At 44.9% G+C, this 26,732-nt stretch overlaps 1 protein-coding gene across 1 annotated transcript in view; it reads left to right on the plus strand.

Moving 5' to 3' along the window:
- Window positions 1-26,732, plus strand: part of LOC311228141 (thrombospondin-type laminin G domain and EAR repeat-containing protein-like) — a gene marked incomplete at its 5' end in the record, with an annotated part of 352,183 nt that overhangs the window by 119,765 nt on the left and 205,686 nt on the right. The window contains 4 exon segments of the mRNA XM_084314056.1: window positions 10,368-10,442; window positions 18,352-18,483; window positions 20,271-20,388; window positions 22,171-22,285. Coding sequence (XP_084170182.1) covers window positions 10,368-10,442; window positions 18,352-18,483; window positions 20,271-20,388; window positions 22,171-22,285 — 440 coding nt within the window.

The following is a 26,732-nucleotide window of genomic DNA, read 5'->3' on the forward strand; positions in this document are numbered from 1 at the left end:
GCCCGGCGGGTTCGGGCTGGGTAGGGCTTTTTTTTTAATAAATAATTCGGGCTCGGCCGGGCCCGGGCACCGCCGTTTTTTTTTTTTTTTTTTTTTTGTGTGCTTTTTTTTCATATAACAGGGTTATAGGATAACCTTCGTTTTCCTTTAAGATTCGCTTTCTCTTTTGCGCCAAGCTGTCATCAGAGAAACATTTGGATGTAATTACCGCAGCGCGCAGGGAGAACTCAGGCCGGGGACAACTCGATTGGTTGTGTTGGAATATAGCCAGTTGGTGAACGTTTTATTTGTACTTGGATGTATGTAGCCAGTTGGAGAAGTTTTGTTAAAGTTGTTCAACGCGTTGCTGACGTCGTGGTGAGTGATGTTTATTATTTGCTGGGTCGGACTCGCTACCTGTTTTGTTGTGCTTTTCATATGTTGCTCTGCTCGAAATCTGATTTCTGTTTGTATAGTGACTGAGTAGGCTATTGTGTGTCGTGTGTGTGTGTGTGTCAAAGAAGATTCTATAGCCTTCAATACGTTTTACGAGGCTGCTCTATAAGCGAGCACTGGGAGGGAGGCATAAATGCTTCTTAGTTTTCAGCGTGATATGCGTTATTTAGGCAGACCTATTGGACATTTTCGTTTTTGTTTATTTATTAAGTTAATATATAAAGTGTTTAGAATATTTAAAACAAATAAAAAAAAATTATATTTTAATAATAATAATAAAAAAAAAATTCTGGTTTTCACACGGGCTAGGGCTTAAAATATTATTTACAGTCTGGCTTATTTTCGGGCAGGGCCTGAAGTTCACGGGCTCGGGCAGGGCTCAGGCTTTATTTCAAGGCCCTTGCAGACCACTAGTTGGGTGGAGAGCCAATGTTGGGTGGAAGGCATTGCCCACTGTTAGGTGGAGGGCACTGCCCAATGTTACCATCCTGCCCAGTCCAGCCAGGACTGGGCCTAGGATTGTGACAACTGCTCATTCAAAGCTCTCTATGCTCTTTTTTATTTTCAGTTTTATTTATTTTCAGGTACAAACATAATATTGCAACACAAATAGAGAGATGGACGAACAACAGACAAATAACAAAAAGAAAGAAACAAAAAAGTGTATAATCATATTTTATAATTTTTTATTTTATATTAAATCCAGAACCACGTAGCCCACAAACGGAATCTGTAGTTCATTGGCAGCTCGCAGGGTCAGCCATGGGAGTTCTCCGGCATCCTGGAGCCCCTCGCCACCGAAATGGCGCTGAAAGAAAGATCGGCCAAACAGTGTCACCTGTGAACCCGTGTCCAGCACACAGGGTATCTTCTTCCCCCGAATCAGGACCTCCACTTCTGGACAGCGACCCACCACTGTCGGTCTCTGCAGGGCTTCCACCATACCTCCTGGACCGGTCACTTGCCCTGCAGTGAACGGGACTGCTGAAAATCAGGGGTGGCGCCATTCTGCGAGTGCAGTACCTCTCTATATGGCCTGCCTCCCCGCAGTTCCTGCAAATGGGCCGGCCCTGCTCATCCCACTGGTAGCTACGAGGCTCCCGGCTGTCAGGGCGCTGGCGTGGCCTGGCGGAAGGTCTAGCTGGAGGGCCTGGCTGTCCCCACTAGTGGTCTGCAAGGGCCTTGAAATAAAGCCCGAGCCCTGCCCGAGCCCGTGAACTTCAGGCCCTGCCCGAAAATAAGCCTGACTGTAAATAATATTTTAAGCCCTAGCCCGCGTGAAAACCCGAAAAAATGTATTATTATTATTATTATTATTATTATTATTATTAAAATATAATTTTTTTTGTATTTGTTTTAAATATTCGAAACACGGTTTTATATGAACGTAATAAATAAACACAATTAAGAAGCATTTACATAGCCTGTTTCGCAATGCCGTCTCTCCCAGTGCTCGCTTATATAGACTGACTCACACATCAGCCTCGTAAAACGTATTGAAGGCTATAGAATCTTCTTTGACACACACACACACACACACACACACACACACACACACACACACACACACACACACACACACACACACACACACACACGACACACAATAGCCTACTGACTCAGTCAAACAAATAAACAGAAAACAGAAATCAGATTTCGAGCAGAGCAACGTAATGAAAATCACAACAAAACAGGTAGCGAGGTATCACTCACCACGACGTCAGCAACGCGTTGAACACCGTTAACAAAACCGGCTACATACATCCCAAGAACAAATTAAAACGTTCGCCAACTGGCTATATTCCAACAAATTAAAACGTTCGCCAACTGGCTATATTCCAACACAACCAATCGAGTTGAACTTGTCCCCTGAGTTCTCCCTGCACGCTGCAGTAATTACATCCAAATGTTTCTCTGGCGCAAAAGAGAAAGCGAATCTTAAAACGAAGGTTATCCTATAACCCTAGTTATATGAGAAAAAAAAATAAAAAAAAACGCAAAAAAAATAAAAATTAAAATAAACGGCGGTGCCCGGGCCCGGCCGAGCCCGAATTATTTATTAAAAAAAAAGCCCTACCCAGCTACGGGGGGCCGGGCCGGGCCCCGTCGGACCTGGGCAAGGTTGCAGTGCACTAGTCCCCACCCCCGCTTGGCTCGGGTCCATGTCCGGAGCTCTGCAGCTGACTCCGTATTTCCTCTGCGATGGTGCTCCCCAGCAGCGCCACCTGGTCACGTAGCTCTTTCTGCAGTTCCGCACGTAGTAAGTCTTTAAGCCAGACCTGGGCATTGTACGGCCCGCGGGTGATTGATTGTGATGATTCTGACCGGCCCGCGAAAGATTACATGATAATAAAAAAATAAAAAATAAATAAATAAAATTGTAATTGTTTTTATTAAATTTTTTTAAACTTTTTTCTTTTCTTTTCGGTACTGGTACCATATCGGTTCAAATGTGAACGGTACCCATACTGAACACACAACTGCAGGGCAAGGGCATTTTTGCTCATGAAATGCATAGCCATGTGAAAGCCTTCATGACAAAGTTGCAATTAATTTAAAGGTAACTAGGCAGCAACAATCTCGAACACATGAAAACCCTGAAAGAAGTCAAACCATCAGCTGATCACCGGCACAGGTACTCATCCATGTTGGGAGCACTGCATGATGAATTTTCAAGGCGTTTTCAAGATTTCAAAAAGGTTGAGGATGAAATGCAGCTGGTTTCCTCTCCCTTTACCTGCAGTGTTGATAGTGTACCCACTGATGTTCAGCTTGAACTCATTGACCTGCAGTCTGATTCACTACTGAAAGAGCACTTTAAGTCAGCATCACTGCTAGAGTTCTACTCTGCTCTCAAGGAGGATAACTTTCCAAACATGAGGAGACATACTCAGAAGATGTTGGTTCTCTTTGGATCCACCTACATGTAAACAGACATTTTCAGTCATGACGTTTACCAAATCCAGGTACAGATCCTCTCTCTCAGCTATGCTTCGCATCTCCACCTCAGACATTCAACCTGACTTTGATGGACTTGTTAAAGCTCAAAAGAGACTGGATTTCTCACACTGAATGAAAAAAGATAACTGAAAAACACTAAAATGTGGGAATATAACAAGTGAAATGGGACACTTGATCCTTTTATTTTTTCTGCATAGTAAAAAAAAAAGAACTGAAGAACACTAAAATGTGGAAATATAAAAAGGGAAATGGGACACATGATATATATATATATTTTTGCACAGTTCTGAAAACATTAAATGTTTAATATAGGCATGTAAAGTCAAAAAGGCTACAAAACTGGGACACTTTTCTTTACACAGTTACACAGTTCAGTCACATGTCTTGTATATTTTGGCTACAAAGATGATGTGATGTCTTTAGAAAGCTAAGAAAATCCTTGTTTCAATAGTATATGAAACTCAAAATGCCCTTTGTTATTAATGTGACTGAAAATGAGTTAAATGTTTCACATTTTGTTTATCATTTTGGAAATTCTATTTGAATAAATTATATTTTTTAAAGCTAACCTCACCTTTTAATTGCCAAATAATAACATACACTCTTACCAGCGGTCAAAACAATGCCATTTACTGCTTTTTATATAGAGCCTGTTTTTATTATTATTTTTTTTTTTTTTTTTTTGCCTGGCCATTGTATCTAGTTGTGGCGGCGGCGCGTCGCGATAGTTAGATAACCTAGGTGGGTGGGGAACAACCAGGATTTCACTGTCTGCGACAGAGTTGGAGAACTATCTGACTCTCTCCCTCGGATCACACACACACAATGGAGCCGTGCTGCCGCTTGTGATTGGTGGAGGCGGGACCAGGCGATACAACTGATTGACAGCGGAGGCGGCGAATGGAATGGCAGACGGCACTCAGATGCAGAATAACAGCCAGGCAGTGAGCCAGGTAGTGAGGGACTCGAGTCGGGAGAGATACAGTAGAGCGAAAGTCAATTGGCGTTGATGTCAAGATGGACAGTGGAAGAAAGAGAAAGGGTGGAGGAGAGAGGGATAAAACAAAGAAAAAGAAAGGCCCTTACAGGAGAGAGTGGTTAACTGTATTATAATAGTAAATAGAAAAATATGTTGTGCTCTTGCTTTTTTCTTTTTGAAGGTGGAGAGAGTAGCATTGCTAGTGCCACAACAGTTTTATTTGAGGTCCATAACAGTACATTGTACTAAGCAATTGTTGGCTCATTAGTTTGTGATTCACATGCACTAAAATTCACCAGAATGCAGGAAATTAAGTCTTTGTAACAAAAAAAATCCTGGTGGGGGACCCCCAGACCCCCCGCTTAAAAAGTGGCCTGATTGGGGCTATATTTCGCGCTATATCTCCCGGTATGAATTATTTCCCCAGTCTGGCCCTGGCTGGGAGGTGGGATAGCTGGGGAAGCTCGGGTTTGGCAAGCCACCACCTCTTTGGTAGAAGCTTGTTCTTCTCGCTCGATGGAGCTTGCCTCCTGCCGAACTTCCTCGAAGGTTGCCTCAGGGTTTGGAGCTTGCGCCTAATGGGGCCTTCCCACAGGCCCTTAGCAAACTGTGGCCGCAGTCTCTTGTTTTCCTCTCCTGCATTATCTGGGTCACTGATTCGCCATGTGTAAAGGCACTCTCGAAGTCGCAGGGTGAATGCCTCTATCCCTTCCTTCTCAGCCTGCCTAAAGTTGAAAAACCCCTCTTGAAGGGTATTGGAAGACCTATGGTCCCCGTACTTCAGGGTTAATGCCTTGATTACTTCCTGGGGGGAAGCCTTAGTAGCTGCTGGGAGGAGCATGGCCTCTCTATGTGTGGGGCCATCAAGGGAGCTAAACAGGAAGTCTATTCCCTGTTGGGGTGGTAAAGTTTGTGCTCGCAAAAAGGCCTCCACCTGGGCTAGCCACTGACTGAATTTAGTGGTCCACTTTTCTCCACTAAACTTAGGAACCAAATGCGACCCCAAGTACCAGGGCATCATTATTGCTAGCAACCCAGTTTCTCCAGGATTCTTTATTTATTAACCTTTATTTACCCAGGGTAGGTTCTCTGAGCACGGATGCTCTTTTTCAGGAACGCCCTGCTTCACATTCACACAGTTCCATTCACACCTGGGAGCTTCCCAGTACAACCACAGTCTGCCACTGTTGGCCACTGAGCAACTCCACTGGAGAAGTTGGGGGTTAAGTGCCTTGCTCAAGGGCACTTCAGCGGTTGGTGTTAAGGGTATGGGAGAGGGAATCCCACAGACTACGCCAAAAGAATGTCACCAGACCCCAATAGGAAGTACCCCAGTCTACAGCTAGGAGGTGCAAGCGCACAGGTATACTTTCCCAAAGGGCTCAGCTGACTATCCAAACCAGATTCCCCAGGACCACAAGCAGACACGGAGAGAATGTTTAAGAAACAACAGGTGACACTTTATTACAGGATATAATATATAGCACACAAATTCATACGTTTATTTAAATAACAATTAACTAGACTAAACTAAAATACCAGTGCCCTTAGGCCTAGGGTAGTTAAGAAAAGGAAGCACTCCCTGCACTATAGGTCAACCCCCCCAGATGCTATTCCCAGCCACACTACCTGTCCTGCCCCTAAAGCACTACACGCGTGAGGGAAGGTGCTGCACTGCACATAGGTCTGGACACTATCACACCACTCGTCCAAAGCCTGGGCATAATCAAACTATTTATCCCAGGGAGGCACGGCACATAATTATGATAATCCACACTGAATAATATATATAAAAAGATAAGGGGGATGTAGGGTAGCGGGTGATGTTTAACACTAAGGGTTATGCCCAAGGCCAGAATGCTCCTCTCCACATCCTAGCCTATACGCTTGGGGAAGTAGCAGCGATGGGTCACAAACAATACAGAGAAAAGGATATGAACGCAGCCCGAAGCGAGGGGGGAGGTCTACTCCGCCTCCCTCTCTCTGAGCCCTCCCGACTTCGGGCTGCAAAAGCGTTCTGTCTGCAACGGGGAATTAGTGTACTCCAAGCGAAGGCTTATAGTAATGTCCTCCCACCTGAAATGGAGATCACAGTCAGAAAAAGCCAAGTCCCCCGTTCATGGGTTAGAGTCACAATGTGCAATTCAATATCCTTGACACGACAGAGAGAGAGGCAGTTCACAGAGGGAGAAGCGTTCAGAGTACTGCGCTCCAATCTTCCACAGTTTACTTAGTTACCTAATACCGTTCTTATAACCCACAGTTCCACCGACACAGTTAATATAATTCATAATTCACAATTCCAAATCACAGTTCTCTTATTCCTCCACTGATCACTCGGGAAACAGTTTGCTTGTCAGGTGCGTATTCTGATATATTGTATCACTCACCCGGTCTGCAAACAGCGTTGTAACAATGTAGCCAGGCTCCGCTCATTCTGTAACAATGTAAACAGCGTTGTAATAATGTAGCCAGGCTCCGCTCATTCGTAGCAAAGTGAGACACAGCAGGACACAACACAACGGTAATAGGAAAGTTCCACAGGCAGAAAGCAACCAGAGTAGCGTGTACCGGCAATCCCCAGCTCGGCGTCCTCAGGTGTCGTCCTTCCGACTCTCGTTCCCAGCTGTCAAAACACATCTTCTCTTTTGAACAGCTCCCGGGGCTTCATGGCACCACCCCTACACGCGAGCCAGCCAATCCCATGCTCCCTCCAACGGCACACCCCTGCAACATAAGAGAGAGGGACCTCCATGTGTAGATCCATGTGCTGAATAAACTACCCACACCTGGCCAAGAGGCTCTGTACTTGCCTGCTGTCACTGGCTCCAGCACATATCACCATCTCCGCAGGACGGCTCCCCACTCTCTCATGGACCTCATCTAAGGGAAGAAGGGACAGCATAGCGCAGCACTGCGATAGGAAATTTCAATACATAATACTCAGTCGGATGTGCACCTGCCTGTCAACACTGCCAGGTAAGCCTATAGGTCCTCACCAGGACCATCGCTGGTCGTGTCCTCCTCTCAGGATCCAGCAGGTACATCCAGCACACACACACACACACACACACACACACACACACACACACACACACACACACACACACACACACACACACACACACACACACACACACACATTTTATCCCGTTCCGTTTTTGAAACAGTTATCCATGCTTTTATGACCTCTCGCCTTGATTATTGTAATGCCCTGTACGTGGGCGTCAGTCAGGCCTCCCTCTCTCGTTTGCAGTTGGTGCAAAACGCCGCTGCCCATCTGCTGACGGGAACGTGAAAGCGGGAGCACATTTCCCCTGTGCTGGCTGCCCTCCACTGGTGCTGGCTGCCCTCCACTGGCTTCCTGTGTGTTTTAGGATTGATTTTAAGGTTTTACTGTTTGTTTTTAAATGTTTGAACGGCTTGGCACCGGGTTACCTCTCAGACCTGCTGGAACCCTATGTTCCTCTAAGGTCCCTCAGGTCCTCTGACCAGCTCCTCTTGGCCGTTCCAAACTCCAGGCTGAAGCTTAGGGGGAATCGTGCTTTTGCAGTGGCAGCCCCAAAGCTCTGGAATGAGCTGCCACTGCATGTTAGGCAGGCCCCCACTCTGCAGGTGTTTAAATCACGCCTCAAAACACACTTATTTGCTCTGGCTTTTGTTTTTTAAACCGTTTTTGAGAGATTGGCCTTTTTATGTGACACATTGTACTGTTTTATTATGTGCTTTTATTACATTTTTATGTTTTATGTTTTATCCTATGTTTGTGGATTTGTACAGCACTTTGGTCAACTTTGTTGTTTTAAATGTGCTATATAAATAAAGTGGATTGGATTGGATTGGATACACACACACACACACACACACACACACACACACACACACACACACACACACACGCACACACACACACACACACACACACACACACACACACACACACACACACACACACACACACACACACACACACACACATTTTAATACTTTATTTGGTTCTACAAATTATATTACATAAACAGGGAATCAAATGTATCGGGGCCAAGCAGCACTGAACACTTAAGGGTACACATAGCACCTCCTTCTCCACGTGGCTAAGCTGCCAATAATAGCTGAGACAGAGCAATATTTGGCAATTTGTTTGGCTTTTCTTTTAGACATTGCAGCAATTCTCAGACCGGTCATGGTGCATTTGTGTACATGGCCAAGACTTCCGAACACAAGTACACTATATCTACACCTATACCCAAGGTCAGCCATCACACTGAGCAGTGGTTGGTATTTGATATACTTGTCCCGGAAGGCCTGGTCCATGTACATATCAAAGGTACAGCCTACTTCTATGACCAGCACCTCCCTGTGGCTGGTGTCAACAAAAACAACGTCCGGTGTATTTGGTATGTTAGCAAAAACATCGTTGGTAAGGCCAAACCACTCTGGTTTCACTCTGGCATGTTTGTACATTGCTGCACTAGATGGTGATATGTTCCGTACCACATCAGACACAATGTCCACAATACGGTCATGACGAGCGATGTACAGGTGTTTGTATGCATTACATCCGTTTGTTATGTGTGCAATGGATTCTAGGTGTTGTGAATCCTGATGGTTTAAACATAATGGACTGTGAATTTGAGGATACCAAGTGGACAGATTGTATTGAGTGGGTAATACCTGCAGTCTTGCTTTGATGGTAAATTTTAAAACATCCTCACCAACAGTGGCGTTCTTATACACTGAGTGTGAGACTGAGTGGTCAGCAAACTCCAAACAAGCTAGCTTTCCCTGTAGTCTGAGTCCACACCAGTGCTGCCTGATCTCAGACTGCTTCATGCTAAGCAGAACCCTCCTTGCACAGTCTCTGTGCAGTTCGACAGTCTCTTCCTGCGGTGTTGTGATGTTGGCCTTCACAACCACACAGGGGTCTGTGATAAGTTCATCAGAGACAGGGACTTCAGTCTGTGTGTTGGTGGGTCTTGTCCATTTCAGCTGAACTCCAGTCTGGTTGCAGAGGTCATTGAGATCTGGTCAGTCAGACCAGACCCCGAAGCCCTTGGCCCGAGAGTCCAGTTTCCCAGAGTCTTTCTTCCTGAAGCCGAGGAAGTTATTCTGGTCTGCGGTGGCCAGGGGGATCTTCCTTCTGCGTAGATCCAGCAGGAGAGAGGCCCTGGTCATTTCTCTGACGGTGACATCATCATTGTTAAGCATGTGGAGCAGGTGGGCTAGCCTGGTGGCTATGTAGGTCCACTCGACATTGGGGACTCCCAGCCCTCCCTCTTCACATGGGAGAAAGATCATGCCCCGTGTGGAGTGTGTGTTGAGGCCTACCCACTTTCTGACCAGCTGAACACACACACACAACCGTGACACATACATGACATACAGATATACAGTACTGTTACATTTGTGACATATGTAGCAGGGTGGATTATCCCTGCTTTATGGGAGTGGTTGTACACGGCCACCTGGTAGCGGGATGCAGTAGAGTCCGGGTGGTAAGATGGCCGTCGGGCGATCCCGCGATAACAGCCAGCGGGCCGGGGTAGGCAGCTGGGGCAGTGGTGTGGGCTGGAGGAGTGTGCTGTGTTGTGGCGACCTCTGCTGGGAGAAGAGGCGTCCTCGGCTGCGTCGAAGAGACGTCCACTGCGGGGCTGAAGGGCCGAGCTAGCGCGCGGGCTAAGCTGTGGGCTAACCTAAACACAGCTAAACTGTGGGTCTTGGTGGACCCTCCTGCTATCGCCTATATAGCTAACGCACAGTGGCTATGTATACCACCTGTCTTCGGCGACGCTCGCCTAGTGGTGCACTCAAAGTGTCTATAGCCGTTAGCTACAAGCTAAAATACCGCGTACACTTCTAGTATAACCCGTGGTATTACTGAAGTTTATTCCTTTCTCTGTTTCATTAGTCCAACACTCCACTATCGCCTGTAGTTCTATAATAACCAGTTTTGTAGCAGAGTCTCTCTATCTCTCCCGCTTGCTCTCAACAGGGCTCTTCGAGAGCGCACGTCTGTTCACGTCCACGTTCCACACCAAAGAGGCTTCCTCTCTCTTCCGCTCCCCAGGTAAAACAGCGTCTTCCTCATCTCCTTTCCTCTTCTGCTCCGCCTGCCACCACCGCCCCCTGCTGGCGACCGCAATCTGGTCCCACTATGGGACACTCAAGGAAGGAAAAGGATAATCTAGTTGCACGTTAATAATCCATATTCTGGCCGGAGGGATGAAAGAGAACCTTGCGTTATTTGTCCGGGCGGGATATCAAAGAGAACCACTGGTTACCATGTCTTTGTGCACACAGGGGAAGTAAAAGGTTACGTTAGCACTTCTGAATAATAGTAGAATATTCAGGATGCTACACATACAAGATATGCAAATATAGAATACTGTTAAACAGAGATCCTAACAGAAAATATATACATATGAGGGGGAGGAGACTGTACATTAGGAGGGGGTGGGCGAGTGGGAGGGGGGGATCGGATATTGACGGGGGCCAGTTTTGAATTGCAGCCTCCTGTAGGTGCTCTTTGAGAGCAGTTTTGAAGGTGGATAGGGATTTACATTTTTCTACGGCTGTGGGTAGGGCGTTCCACATTGATGTGGCATAATTGTAAAACATCTTTAGTCCCTTGTTTGAGCCGAATCTGGGTTGCACATGATTTGTGGAACTCCCTCTGGTCTTGTGGTTATGGTATTCACTGACCTTTGGGAAGTACCTCGACATGTACATGGGTACCTTAGTGGTGTAGTGTATCTTGTAGACGAGGCCCATTGCAAGTTGCTGTACTCTGTCGTCTACTCTAAGCCATCCTAGGTTGTCAAAATGGGCAGGGGTGAGGTCGGTTTTAGGAGTTTTAATGAGTTACTGAACTCCAACCCACACGTCATACCAAACAAATTTAAATAAACAAAAGGCAATTTCAAGTGGGTCTTTTTTGCCAAGAGGTCGCTGTTTGACAGTATTACAGATTATACTTTAAAGGAATTTATGGGAAAAACTGCCTGATTTAGGTCAGAAAATGGTTTAAATTCAGACTTCTCTTCCACAGCATGTCTTGGAATGAAAAGGAGCCATTTTGAAACAGAACCTCAGCAACTCCATCCGTCCGTCCGTCCGTCCGTCCGTCTGTCTGTCTGTCTGTCTGTCTGTCTGTCTGTCTGTCTGTCTGTCTGTCTGTCTGTCTGTCTGTCTGTCTGTCTGTCTGTCTGTCTGTCTGTCTGTCTGTCTGTCTGTCTGTCTGTCTGTCTGTCTGTCTGTCTGTCTGTCTGTCTGTCTGTCTGTCTGTCTGTCTGTCTGTCTGTCTGTCTGTCTGTCTGTCTGTCTGTCTGTCTGTCTGTCTGTCTGTCTGTCTGTCTGTCTGTCTGTCTGTCTGTCTGTCTGTCTGTCTGTCTGTCTGTCTGTCTGTCTGTCTGTCTGTCTGTCTGTCTGTCTGTCTGTCTGTCTGTCTGTCTGTCTGTCTGTCTGTCTGTCTGTCTGTCTGTCTGTCTGTCTGTCTGTCTGTCTGTCTGTCTGTCTGTCTGTCTGTCTGTCTGTCTGTCTGTCTGTCTGTCTGTCTGTCTGTCTGTCTGTCTGTCTGTCTGTCTGTCTGTCTGTCTGTCTGTCTGTCTGTCTGTCTGTCTGTCTGTCTGTCTGTCTGTCTGTCTGTCTGTCTGTCTGTCTGTCTGTCTGTCTGTCTGTCTGTCTGTCTGTCTGTCTGTCTGTCTGTCTGTCTGTCTGTCTGTCTGTCTGTCTGTCTGTCTGTCTGTCTGTCTGTCTGTCTGTCTGTCTGTCTGTCTGTCTGTCTGTCTGTCTGTCTGTCTGTCTGTCTGTCTGTCTGTCTGTCTGTCTGTCTGTCTGTCTGTCTGTCTGTCTGTCTGTCTGTCTGTCTGTCTGTCTGTCTGTCTGTCTGTCTGTCTGTCTGTCTGTCTGTCTGTCTGTCTGTCTGTCTGTCTGTCTGTCTGTCTGTCTGTCTGTCTGTCTGTCTGTCTGTCTGTCTGTCTGTCTGTCTGTCTGTCTGTCTGTCTGTCTGTCTGTCTGTCTGTCTGTCTGTCTGTCTGTCTGTCTGTCTGTCTGTCTGTCTGTCTGTCTGTCTGTCTGTCTGTCTGTCTGTCTGTCTGTCTGTCTGTCTGTCTGTCTGTCTGTCTGTCTGTCTGTCTGTCTGTCTGTCTGTCTGTCTGTCTGTCTGTCTGTCTGTCTGTCTGTCTGTCTGTCTGTCTGTCTGTCTGTCTGTCTGTCTGTCTGTCTGTCTGTCTGTCTGTCTGTCTGTCTGTCTGTCTGTCTGTCTGTCTGTCTGTCTGTCTGTCTGTCTGTCTGTCTGTCTGTCTGTCTGTCTGTCTGTCTGTCTGTCTGTCTGTCTGTCTGTCTGTCTGTCTGTCTGTCTGTCTGTCTGTCTGTCTGTCTGTCTGTCTGTCTGTCTGTCTGTCTGTCTGTCTGTCTGTCTGTCTGTCTGTCTGTCTGTCTGTCTGTCTGTCTGTCTGTCTGTCTGTCTGTCTGTCTGTCTGTCTGTCTGTCTGTCTGTCTGTCTGTCTGTCTGTCTGTCTGTCTGTCTGTCTGTCTGTCTGTCTGTCTGTCTGTCTGTCTGTCTGTCTGTCTGTCTGTCTGTCTGTCTGTCTGTCTGTCTGTCTTTCATCAGGACACAGCAGGTTTACCCTGAGGCTGTGTTTAGTACTTCAGGAGACCTCTGTGATGTGTTGATGGAATAATGCCTCACTGTCTCCTGATAATGACTATCTGTGGTTAGAGGGATCAAGATAACCTTTGCTAACCTTGTTTTAATCTGCAAGGTGCCATCATTATGCCCTCAAAATCATCGCCCACAAACTATGGGATTAGGTTACTAAATTATTTCAAGAACCCCCCTGTTAGATTACATACAGGCTTTATCGTGAAAATGTGTGAATAGTCCTTGTTGTTTTATTTGTATTAATGTGAGTTATTATTGTCACTGCATGCTTCTTTAAAGGCAGAATGTGTAATGTTGTCAAACGGGGACCTCTCGCCCTGCTTGGTATTGCTCTTCGCTAACTTTCTTTTTGTTTTGGTCTGACGTGCGGTTTTACTTTAATGACTTATTAAAATGTGAATTTCTCTGGACCTCTCTTGGCAGAGCCTGAGGTGCGGCTGCTGGCTTGATTAAATCCAACCCACGTGTCAGACCAAAGCGAAACACAATTCAATGACAAGCTCTTTTGCCTTTGAGGTCGCTGTTTTACAACATTACAGATTCCTACCTTTAAAGAAGCTTTGTTTCCCAAAAAGAAAGATGGTTCACGCTAAACAACAATACAGTATCTGGGCTTACTTATAAGACAGATTGCAGCCTGCACAGTGTGGAAATGAAAGCCTGTGTGCTGAACCCTTGCTCCGTTTTGTGTTTAGAAATGTTATTAGAGAAAGAATGACTTCTAAATGGAGAAAGCTTAGATGTTTCTCCTCCGTCTTATTTCAACAGGGCGTTTACTATGGAAGCAAATGAGTGACAGAAGTATTTGAATTTTATCAGACACCGAATTTATAGCATTGAAAATAATTACTTTGAAAATCATGTATCTGAATTTTTTTGCTCCGAATTTACCTATGTGAAATAAAAATGCTGTGTTTAAAATTCAATGTAAAAAATGTGAATGCATAATTACGGTGTTCAAAATTCGATGTAAAAAATTGCGATGCAGAATCATCCGGGTTACCCAGACATGTGATCACAACAACCCGGGCTCCGGTAAGTAGTCAATTTGTGCTGTTGCGCTTTCCTCCCGACGACAAAGAGAAGAGAAGGCGACTGAAGTTGACTTGCTACAGTAAGTTCTCAATGATAAACAATAACAGTTAACAGGTAGGCTAAACAGGCTAAGCTAATGTCAGGCTAGGCTAACATTAGCTACTACTAGTTAGGTAACGTTAGCTAGCGCTAAACGCTGGTTTTTGATTGATTGATTGAAATTTTTATTAACAGATTGCAGAATGGGTACAATACAGTACAGCTCAATACACACAATTGTTAAGGGTATGCAGACCAGAGAAAGACTTTCGTCTTGTTTACATCAGGGTCCCCCATTTTCAATTCATCATAACATATATGACATACATGACATACAGATAGACAGTATTACATCTATACATTTATTATGACATACCAGATTTACAAATACAGTACAGTACATTTATGACATACCAGATTTACAAATACAGTACTGTTTGTGATACAAAAGAGTCTAAAAAAGGAGTATATACATTTGACGAAGAAACTGTAAATTGGAGGAGGTTGGGTAGGTGGGGTGGAGGGGGGGGGGGGTGGGTAGGGGTGGGGAAACTGTACGTTGGAGGTGGTTGGGTAGGGGGTAACTGTACATTGGATTATCCACGAAACCTTACTTGGTCCCACGTAACGTTAGTTTACAAAACATTACCTGTCTATATAATGTTGAGGCAAAAATTATAAAGTGTGTGCGTGTGTGTTTTGGTGGACATTGGACCGCAAAGCAGAAAATGCATTTGCAGTTAGCCAAATAGCTGCCCTTCTTTGCCAAACCGAATTTATCACTAGTTTCCAGAGCTGATAACGTTATTGTTAAGTCACTATCTTGTGATAGTAACATGGTTGTGGTGTGAATTACCTCTAAATTAAAGTATTTTTGGATGACAACAGTAATAAGAAGGATGGCAAGTGTATGATGGCATGTACAATAATGCTGTATATATACCCTATGTATATTTATTCTTAATGTACTGTATATATATATGTCTGTACATACCTGCATATAATCCTTTTACATATCTGTAGATACTATATCTATATCTGTATATCCCTTACCTACTCTTACTAGTTACACTGCTGGCCAGTATGACTACTACCAGTGTCTTTATACCTGTATCACTGTACATAATAATACTACAACTCTGTACATACATCTGATTAGCATTATTACTCAGTAGTACTGATTTATATATTTTAAACAATATAATGATTTCAAGTTTTGTTTTATTTGTCACATATAAGGTACATGTACATTACATAGTGAACCACTTGGTTCTGTATGAGCCTCCTGAGATGGTGCTTCATACAGTTTACAATTTATTTTATTTTTGCAGGCATGACTTCACCCCAAACTGTAACTCACGGGTCTGTGGGTGACATTTTCCCAATGGCAAAGCAGCTGGGCCAACACGGCTTTCCCCGACCACATCAGCTATCCCATTCCCACCAAACGGAAAAAACAAATGCTCCCTGCGAGTGTGGAGGATGAACGAAGAGCTGAACCAGGCCCAAACCACCTTGACATTGCTACACAGACCCCTAGTACTTCAAGTGTTGTGGTGCTTGAATTATGCCTCTAATCTATCAGCTACTCCTGACTTTGAAGAAGCTCAGACTGAATTGTGTCATCCTAGACCTTGCTATGAGGTTTAATTGCTGCCGTGCCACAGTCACCAACATCTTCACCACCATCAGACTGGACACCCAGTCATATGTACAGTCATTACAAAGGATGCATCACACTTATGGGCACTATTCAGGGCAACCTGCACCTGACTGCCCCATTTTAACTCTGGCTGATGCTGAAACCCTGATTCATGCTTTTGTCTCATCACGTCTGGACTACTGTAATGCACTTTTTTCAGGCCTACCTAATTCAAGCATCAAAAATCTTCAACTCGTGCAAAATGCGGCTGCACGGATACTAACTAGAACTAGAAAATTTGATCACATCACACCAGTTTTGTCCGCCCTACATTGGCTTCCTATCCAAGCCCGTTCTGACTTTAAAGTGCTACTCCTCACCTACAAAATTTTAAATGGGCTTGCACCGCTCTATCTATCCGATCTCATCTCCCGATACTCGCCCGCTCGTGCTCTGCGCTCACAAAATGCGGGGCTTCTATCGACCCCTAGGGTTAAAAAGAAATCCGCCGGCCACAGAGCCTTTGTCTACCGCGCTCCCTACCTGTGGAACAAATTACCTGCCGTCATCAGGGGCGCCTGCTCTGTCAAAGCTTTTAAATCCCTGCTTAAGACTCATCTTTTCTCTCTCTCCTTCAACCTACCTTGATCTCACCTGGTCGGGGATTGACCTTTAGATTAATCTGTGTAGTTTAGTTATGGTACAGGGTACTACATGGTACCACAGAGTACTACATGGTACTGCATGGCACTACAGGGTACTACATGGCTCTACATGGCTCTACATGGCACTACATGGCACTACATGGCACTACAGGGTACTACATGGCACTACAGGGTACTACAGGGTACTACATGGCACTACGGGGTACTATAGGGTACTACATGGCACTACAGGGTACTACATGGCACTACAGGGTACTACATGTCTGCTCCTTTGCAGCACCACAAACATGGGAACTCTCTAACTCTTCCCCCCCCCCCCTCTTCCCCCCCCCCCCCCTCTTTCCCCCCCCCCCTCCCTCCCCCTTCTCTCTGAGTGCCCGTCTCCTGGCGCTGACTAAGGTGATGGATGCCTCGGGGTCTTGGCCAAGATTGTAGTGACTGCTCTACATGCACCTCCGAGGCCTTGGATCAGTTATTCACCGCCGTCTGTCCGTGGTCCTGTCAACTGATTAACAGTATTAACAGACTGTTAACAGATTAACAGTCAACGCGGTTTCATTGCTGGGTTAAGTACTTCTATTCTATTCACATAATACGCTTACTTCATATATCTACTCCATTCACATATATGCCTACCACTTGTATCTATTGCTATGTCCGCCTACTACAATCTCATGAGCTGTCTAACGCCTGTCCCGTCTCCCTGTCTCCCTATGACTTGCTGTCCTGGAGTTTTGACCGGAGTGTTGGACGTCCCGTGACGAAGGCCGGGAGATTGCGACCCCCTCTGCGTGCCCCCCTGTCTCCGGAGGTCTCGTAGTGGTGACCGGAGTGCCGGATGTCCCGCGATGATGTCGGGGAGTTCGCGACCCTCTCTGCGCCACCCCCTATCTCCCTGTCTCCGGCTGTCCCTGAGCAACGACCGGAGTGTTGAATGTCCCGTGACTAAGACGGGGAGGACGTGACCCTCTTTGCGCCGCCCCTATGCCTCAAATAGATCCGCTATCAACTCTATCTTTAATCTTTCAAAATGTTCAGTTGCTATCGCTATTAGCTCTATCTTTAATCTTTCAAAATGTACAGTTGCTATTGCATGCACTCATCTGTGTTTCACCACACACATGAGTGCATGCTTACCAACTGTCCGTCTGCAACACTACTATCACCAACATCTAAGAAGGGAGATCCCCCCTTGAATGGCCCTTCTAAGGTTTCTCTCCTCCACACTGCCTGTGGAGCTTTTTTCCCTATTGTTAGGTTTTAGTGAGTTTTTCCTTACCTTCGCGTGGGGTATGTCTGGGAGTGCTTGCATTCTTTCATTTATTTGCATTCATCTAAAAATGTTTGGACCTTATGGTGTTCTGTTCTTGACTTATTGTTATGTTTTCTTCTTGACTTGTTTAAAGAAGACCTGTACGGCCCATGGGGACATTAACGTGTGTTGTCGGGCCCTATAAATACATTTGATTTGATTTGATTTGATTAGTAGTAGCTAATGTTAGCCTAGCCTGACGTTAGCCTAGCCTTTTTTTTGAACACCGTAATTATGCCTTCAAATTTTTTACATTGAATTTTAAACACAGCATTTTTATTTCACATAGGTAAATTCGGAGCAAAAAAATTCAGATACATGATTTCAAAGTAATTATTTTCAATGCTATAAATTCGGTGTCTGATAAAATTCAAATACTTCTGTCACTCATTTGCTTCCATACGTTTCATGTTCTCTAAGCTTCAGACAGCCCCAGTGAGCGCTCTGGCGTTTCTTACTCTGACACCAAGCTCTCTCTTATCTCTTTCCTTCTCTCCTCTCCCTCTCCCTTTCCTCTTGTGTTTCCTCTCTCTCTCTCTCTCTCTCTCTCTCTCTCTCTCTCTCTCTCTCTCTCTCTCTCTCTCTCTCTCTCTCTCTCTCTCTCTCTCCTCCCTCCATCAGATGCAGAGGTAAGGGTGACGTTAGGCTCCCAGCCTCCATGTTCCAAGACAGAGGAGGGCCAGCTGTGGTTCAACACCCTGAAGAAAGGCCTCTTCCTGTGTGGCGGACTGGCCTGGGTCTCCCTACTGCAAGGTAGCATGTTTGGTCGTGTTCTGTCGAGTTGAGTTGGGTTGATTTGTGTACTGTCATGTTGTGCTTTGTGTTGAGTTGAGTTGAGTTGGGTTGGGTTGATTTGTGTAGTGTCACGTTGTGCTTTGTGATGTGTTGAGTTGAGTTGAGTTGGGTTGAGTTGATTTGTGTAGTGTCATGTTGTGCTTTGTGTTGTGATGTGTTGTCATGTGTTGAGTTGAGTTGATTTGTGTAGTGTCATGTTGTAATAATAATAATAATAGATTGGATTTGTAATGCACTTTTTGTTTGCTGGGATCCCAAAGTGCTACACTACAGGGTTAAAACATAGTTAAACATTTTTAAATAAAATTGTTATTAGTAAAACAAATAAAATAAAATACAGAATAAAAGTAAGATAAAAATAGAACAGTTAATTAAAAACATAGTATAATCAGACAATTTTAAAACAAATATAAAATTAAAATAAAAAGCTAACAGTCAAAGGCCTTTTTGAATAGGTAGGTTTTCAGGCCTGTTTTAAAAGAGTCCAGGCTCTGTGGTGCCCTCAGCTGGATGGGGAGGCTGTTCCACAGGTGTGGTGCAGCCGTGCAGACGGCTCGGTCACCCATGGTGCAGAGCCGGGTATTGGGAACCTGAAGGAGCAGGCTACCTGCGGAACTGAGGGTGCGGGTGAAGGATTGTGGAGTGATGAGTTCCTGAAGGTAGAGGGGTGCATGTCCGTTTATGCAGTTATGGGTGATCGTCAGGATTTTGTAGTTGATCCGGGATGAGACAGGGAGCCAGTGTAGTGAGTGGAGGATGGGGGTTATGTGATCGTGTTTATGGACTCTCATCAGGATCCTGGCAGCGCTGTTCTGGATGTATTGCAGCTTTTGGATGCTCTTGCCAGGAATCCCGATTAAGAGTCCGTTACAGTAGTCCAGTCTTGAGGAGATAAAGGCATGGACAAGCTTCTCTGCATCTGACAGGGTTAGAATGGGACGGAGTTTTGATATGTTTTTTGGTGATAGAATGAGGTCTTGCAGAGGTGTTTTATGTGGGTGTTGAAGGTCAGGTGGGGGTAAAAGGTGAGATGTGATATGGATGAAGACTGAACCTGGTGAGGGGTGCCAATTAGGAGTGCCTCGGTTTTTTTGTGCTTTGTGTTGTGATGAGTTGAGTTGAGTTGATTTGTGTAGTGTCATGTTGTGCTTTGTGTTGTGATGTGTTATGAATGTGTTTTGAGGTGTTGGGTTGAGTTGATCTGTGTTGATTTGTGTTGAGTTGTGATGTGTTATGATGTGTTGTGATGTGTTGAATTGGGTTGAGTTGTGTTGATTTGTGTAGTGTCATGTTGTGCTTTGTGTTGTGATGTGATGTGTTGAGTTGGGTTGATTTGTGTAGTGTCTTGTTGTTGTTGTTGTTGTTGTTGTTGTTGTTGTTGTGCTTTGTTTTGAGATGAGTTGAGTTGAGTTGGGTTGATTTGTGTAGTGTCATGTTGTGCTTCGTGTTGAGTTGAGTTGAGTTGGGGTGAGTTGGGTTGATGTGTGTAGTGTCATGTTGTGATTTGTGATGTGTTAAGTTGGGTTGAGTTGGGTTAAATTGGGTTGATTTGTGTAGTGGCATGTGCTTTGTGTTGAGTTTCTCTCATCTCTTCTTCTCTCCTTTCACCCCCTCCTCTCTTTTCATTTCCTCTCCTCAACTTTTATCCTCTCCTCTCCTCCTCCTCCTCCTCCTCCTCCTCCTCCTCCTCCTCCTCCTCCTCCTCCTCCTCCTCCTCACCCCCCTTCCTCTCCTCTCCTCCTCAGAGAAGGAGCGTTTGGACTATGTGGAGGACTACCAGGACCTCTATACCAGCTCAGAGACCTTCGATGTTGAAGTCTTCTCTATCCCTTCAGTGGGCCTCTTCATGGCTGCTGCCAACAGGTGAACGCTGTCTAGTCCATTCACCCGCTGACTGCTCTGGAAAGGCAGCCCTGTTTGAGATACAATATTCGCCTGACAAGAAGATATACCAATTTCCTATCTGTGTGTTCAGTAGAAAGCTATCTGACTGCAAGCTAGCCTAGCTTAGCACAAATTAACGTAAGTGGATACGGACCACTAGCCTAGCTTAAAACTCTGGGAGAGTGTTGGCCAACAGCCAACAGCTTGGCTAGCTGGTCCGTATCCACTTCCATTCATTTGTGCTAAGCTAGGCTAGCTAGGTGTGCTATCACCAGTGTTGTGCTAGTTACTGAAAAATAGTAACTCAGTTACTTTACTAGTTACTTCATTTCAAAGTAACTTCGTTACTGTACTAGTTACTTACACCCAAAAGTAATGAGTTACTGTGAAAAGTAACTATTTAGTTATTTAAAAAAAAAAAAAAAAAAAAATTGCTCAAGTCCCATGCCCCATATACTCAAAATCGGTTGATCAACTTGACAGTTTCCATTCACATCACCGAACTCTGCTAAGCAATGTGGTCTAGAGCGTTTCATTATATATTCCCTCCCCGCTGTATGTATATTTCTCTCCCACCCACCCACCCCCTCCTAATGTACAGTCCCCTCCCCATCATATGTATATACTCTGTCAGGATCTAGGGGTAACAGTACTGTATATTTGAATACCGCTTATGTCACAAATGTATCAGTACTAAATACCTATATGTCCCTATGCCATAAATGTCATGTATGTTGTGTATGTCATAAATGTCTATATGAATTGAAAATGGGGGACCCTGATGGAAACAAGACAAACGTCTTTCTCAGGTCTGCATCCCCTTAACAATTGTATGTATTGAGCCGTACTGTATTGTACCCATTCTGCAATCTGTTAAATAAAGTTTTCATTCATTCATTCATTCATCCATTCATTAATTCATTCATAACCATCTTGCAGCGTTGTTATCAAAGCATTGCAACGTTAGAATAGTTAGGATATCAATTGTGCATGAAAGGACTATATTTATATTGTTTGATTAGTATTATGAGATTCCCTGGCAGATTTCGTACAGTCAAAATCCGTTGATCTTGAGTTTCAGTGAACACATTGCACTCACCGTCACCAGTCTGCGGTGGTCGAGATGTAACGTTAGTCCAGTTGACTCCAGCAGCCCTTCAAACATGTTCTTTATCTCGTTTCCATGTTGTATATTAATTATCTCTCCAAGTAGTTGCTAAATGGTTTGTTAGTTCGTTATTATTACTGCGTTCTTATTATGTAGATTCATAGCGAGCGTCCTCTTGTTGTTTACTGTAGAGAGCGCCTATTTCTTTCAGAACGTCAGTGGCCAATCAGAAGTGCGAAACCAGAATGAGGCTACGGAAAGAAATAATAATAATAATAATACTTCGTTTTATATAGCGCCTTTCAGTCTACAGTAAACAAAACAAACGCAGGCGAAATAAGGACGCTCGCTATGAATCTACATAAAAAGAACGCAGTAACGAACTAACAAACCATTCAGTAACGTAAGTAGCGTTACTGAATTTCAAAAGTAATGCGTTAGAGTACTAGTTGCGGCAAAAAGTAACTTCGTTTCTGTAACGCGTTACTTTGTAACGCGTTAGTCCCAACACTGGCTATCACATCAGTTGGCGATAGAGCTTGGCAGAATTAGACATTTATTTTTAAACTGAGTCTCTAACCGTACAGTGAAAATATCTTATTACATCCCTAGTTCTTCATGGATGTTAGAACTCATGTGATGTAACTCTGCAGGGACTCCAAGCCGGGCTCTGGCATTTATAAATGGGTGGAGGGGACGTTTCAGCTGTACCAGAACATCAGCACCCAGGAAGCACGTGCCTGGAAGCACTTCACGGTCGACAACAAGGTCAGCTTGATTCTCCTGCTCTGTTGTGTTCTGTTCTGTTCTGTTCTGTTCTGTTCTGTTCTGTTCTGTTCTGCTCTGCTCTGCTCTGCTCTGCTCTGCTCTGCTCTGCTCTGCTCTGCTCTGCTCTGCTTTGTTCTGTTCTGTTCTGGTCTGCTATTTTCTGTTCAGTTCAGTTCAGTTCAGTTCTGCTCTGCTCTGCTCTGCTCTGCTCTGTTCTGCTCTGTTCTGTTCTGTTCTAATATTAAGTTAGTCTTCTGTGTATGTAAACATTATCTCTATTCCCATCCAGTGAAGGTCTTGTATTCATATGTATTCTATACTACACGAGTAGACAAACCCCACATCCCCATACACACACAAACACTGGCCTTTCTTGTGAGAGCATTGAATGGTTGGTTACATTTACATTTACATTTAGTCATTTAGCTGACGCTTTTATCCAAAGCGACTTACAAGTTCTGTACGACAAGCCATCAGGAAGAGCACAACTCTATCAGCTGAGTAACAATGTTCATCAAAGTGTTGAGTGCTACAGTGTAGGTTAGTTTATTAGGACAAGTGCATGACAGTATGGTTAGTTAGGGTTAGATTTTTTTTTTTTTTTTTGTTTTAATTCAGATAATGGTTGAAGAAGTGAGTCTTTAGTCGACGGCGAAAGATTGGACGTGTTTCGGCTGTCCTAACTGGGGTGGGTAGTTCATTCCACCATTGTGGGGCAAGGACTGAGAATAGGCGACTTCTCTTTGATGACCCTCCCGGAGCTTGGATAGGAGTAGGTCTGAGGCGGCCAGAAGATGCAGAGCGTAGGGGTCTTGAGGGTGTGTAGTTAAAGACCATTGACCGGAGGTAGGCGGGAGCAGTTCCCTTTGCCGCACGGTATGCTAGGTCAAGGGCCTTGAAGCGGATTCGTGCAGCAATGGGGAGCCAGTGCAGGTCCCTAAGAAGTGGGGTGACATGGGCCGACTTCGGTAGGTTTGAGATCAGGCGGGCCGCTGCGTTCTGAATGAGTTGAAGAGGCTTAGTGGCAGTGGCCGGGAGGCCAGCGAGCAGTGCGTTGCAGTAGTCGAGGCGGGAGATGACTGTTGATTGGACGAGGAGTTGGGTGGCTTCTTTTGTCAGGAAGGGGCGTATCCTTCTGACGTTGCTCAGGAGGAATCGGCAGGTTCTGGTTGTCGCTGCGATGTGAGCAGAGAAGTTCAACTGGTCGTCGAGGACAACACCAAGGTTCTTGGCGGTCGGGGACGCGGTCACAGCTGCATTCTCGACTGTGATGGTTAGGTTCTCTATTCACTAAAGTGCCGACCCGTGTGACCTTTTGCTATAACCCTTGAAGTCTTCTCTTTTCTTTAACACATTGGTTGCCAGCCGGATATGACGATTTATTGCTTGGAGGACGAGCACATTTGCGAACGCATTAACTATATCTTAAATTATGGCTATGTGTCTAATACACCCGTCGCTTATCAATGACTTGTTTGCAGTCAACATGTATGAAACGGATTGTTTTTTCATCAGTACATTTCCGTGTTATACCGTTTTGAATACGATAATAGTTTCGGAGAGTTCTAGTCATTTCAGAGAAATTCCGCGAAAATAGCCATTTGCTGGAATACACAAAACACGTTGTCTGTCATTTTCTGGCTGATTTATGAATCGTTTTCAAATAAACGCTAAATTATCGAGAGTATTTGTGTTCTTATGCACGATACAAAAGCGGGATGAAAAATAATTTATTCGTGCCGCGCTCAGCGCCTAACGCCACACACACACACGTTGTGAAATCTGTGAAAAACAACTCTGATTAACCCAAAACTGGTAACATAGATTCCTTACCTCAGATCAGATGTTCTGCAAAAAGATGAATCCAATTCCTGATCACCATTCCAAATATTGATCGTGTTTATTGATCCAACGTTATAGTCCGAAACGCATAATCCAAGCTGCTCCCAGCCTCGCCAGTGAATCTGGTAACACAACACTGCTTGCCAGAGATGGGAAAACCCTGGGCCGGAGTTTTTCTCTGATGCACTTTTTCACTCAATCCAATCCAATGATGTGCATTACCATCCGGGAGACGATAGGGGGCGGTATTTGCCCTTTTCGAGCTCAGAGCCATTCCCAATGATAATGTCAGGCTGGACGGATGAAAAATGAATGGATATCGCTAATAAAAGAAATAACGATTAAACAACGAGACATCTCGTTATTGGCAACCAACGCATGGCGGCCACTAACGAGAAATCTCGTTGTTGGCAACCAATGTGTTAATGTCCATTCATCAAAAAACAACAACGAATGCCTTTTATCCGGTAAGAATCCATTGTCCATCTACATCGTCAGCTTTTAGCTTGTTTCAAATTGACCTTTTCGTGACCTTTGACTGTGACTTTTGAAGACTTTGATTGGGGGACAATGTGTTGTTACAAAGAGCAGAGACACCCTGCACTGACAGAGAGAGAGAGAGAGAGAGAGAGAGAGAGAGAGAGAGAGAGAGAGACTTTGATGTGGGTTTGCTAAAGGATAGGGGAGTGGAGCGATGGAGTGAAGTGTTGGACTGGTAAATCAAACAGGTATAATCACAGAAATTAATATTGTCTGATGTTATGGGGGGCGATTGTTTTATAAGCCGGCACCTCCCCACTTCCCTTCACAGTGCAGAGCTGGGTAGTTAATTACAGCTAACTGCTAACAGTCATAAAGTCAAGACTTTGTTGGAGGGTGTGTTGGTTTTCAGCCAGTAGCTGAGGTGTAATTATCTTCAGGAAGACTCTTTCTTTCTCTCTTTCTTTCTTACTTTTTATACACAACTTTTGTTAGGGATTGGTGTGTTGGCGGAGGACCCAAATGCAAACAGGACGAGGAGAAGAGACAATAGGCAATACCGAGACACGTAGCCAGGGGTGAATGTCAAAGAATAATGCTTTACTTAGAGCACAACAAAAAGAGGGCACAGCAAAATGGCCGGCAGAGGGCAAACTACAAAACAAAGAATAGTCTCATAAATGAGAGCAAGTACCAAAGGCACAAACAAAAAAAACACTGCAAGGCAGGCAAGGAAAAATATGAACAAACTGACTACAAATAAAACCCTAACAAACGAGAACTTTACACGAAAACAAGGAATGGTGGAACAAACAATTAAACACTAGGAAACGTACTACAGGAGAACATGAACAAGGATGTGGAACAGCAACAGCGTGGACGCCAAAAACAAGCAGCAAACACTAGTAGAGGGAAACCCAACAATGAACCGACAACAAGAGACAGGCAAACAAGGCAGATATACACACACTGATTGACACAAGAGGGTAATTGGGAACAAGAGACACCTGAGAGGGAAGCAGTACTAACACACAGGGGTACAGGAAAACAACAAGGCCAAACACACTGGGGAATAACTAGACTAGAACACAATACATAACTGAGACAACACAAGACTAGATCACACTTATAAACACAGACAGGAGGAACCAAAGACTAAGGCAGGGGAAACAAGGCAGACAACAGAATAACAGGTAAAGACACTAATGAGGTTAACAAGGTGACAAAGGTATTGAGCAGACATAACTGAGCAAGGTGCCATGTTAGAAATTGTCCAGCAGGTGGAGGAAGTCCATGAGAGAGAAAGTTCAAAGGTGGGGGTTTGTTGAGGAGTACTAAACAGACAGGAGGGAAAAGTCCTGGGACAGGTGGACCCTTACAACTGTATTGGAATAATTGACACACAAACACACACACACACCTAAACATACTGTATTGATTTCACTGCAAATATCGAAGCACAAGTCTAGCTAAAGGACTTGGGTGCCTGGTAACTGAAGGAGTGTCAGACATAGCAGCGTAACTGAAGGAGTGCGTCAGACGTAGCACGGTAGCAGCGTAACTGAATTTACGCTGGCTTCAGAACATCCCACTCCACTGACACATGCCTTCTCTATTTGAACGACCACATCAAACAAGAGGTGGACGCGGGCAAATACTGCGGCATGGTCATGCTGGACCTACAAAAGAAGGCCTTCGACACTGTCAATCACTCCATTCTGATTGACAAGCTAAAAGCAATTGGTTTTGATAGTCCATCAGCGAGCTGGATGCAATCCTACCTGGAGGGGAGAGAACAGATGGTGGAGGTAAATGGTACTCTACCCCCCCCCCCCCCCCGCTGTGGTGTTCCCCAAGGAAGCAGCATACTAGGACTGTTACTGTTCCTAATTTATGCAAATGAAATGTCATCAGCTTGTGACTGCAACTTGTTCCTGTTCGCGGACAACTCAGCCCTGCTGGTCTCTGACAAGAACAAGTTACAGGTTGAACTTCGGAACTCGGCAGAATCTGCACCTGGCTCGCAGATAACAAACTATCATTACACCTGGGTAAAACAGAGTCCATTCTCTTCGGTTCAAATAACAAACTCAGCAAGACCGATGGCTCCTCAGTTACAGTGGGT

Source organism: Notolepis coatsorum, assembly GCF_963971535.1.
Source record: "Notolepis coatsorum genome assembly, chromosome: 5".
NCBI classification, from domain to species: Eukaryota; Metazoa; Chordata; class Actinopteri; order Aulopiformes; family Paralepididae; genus Notolepis; species Notolepis coatsorum.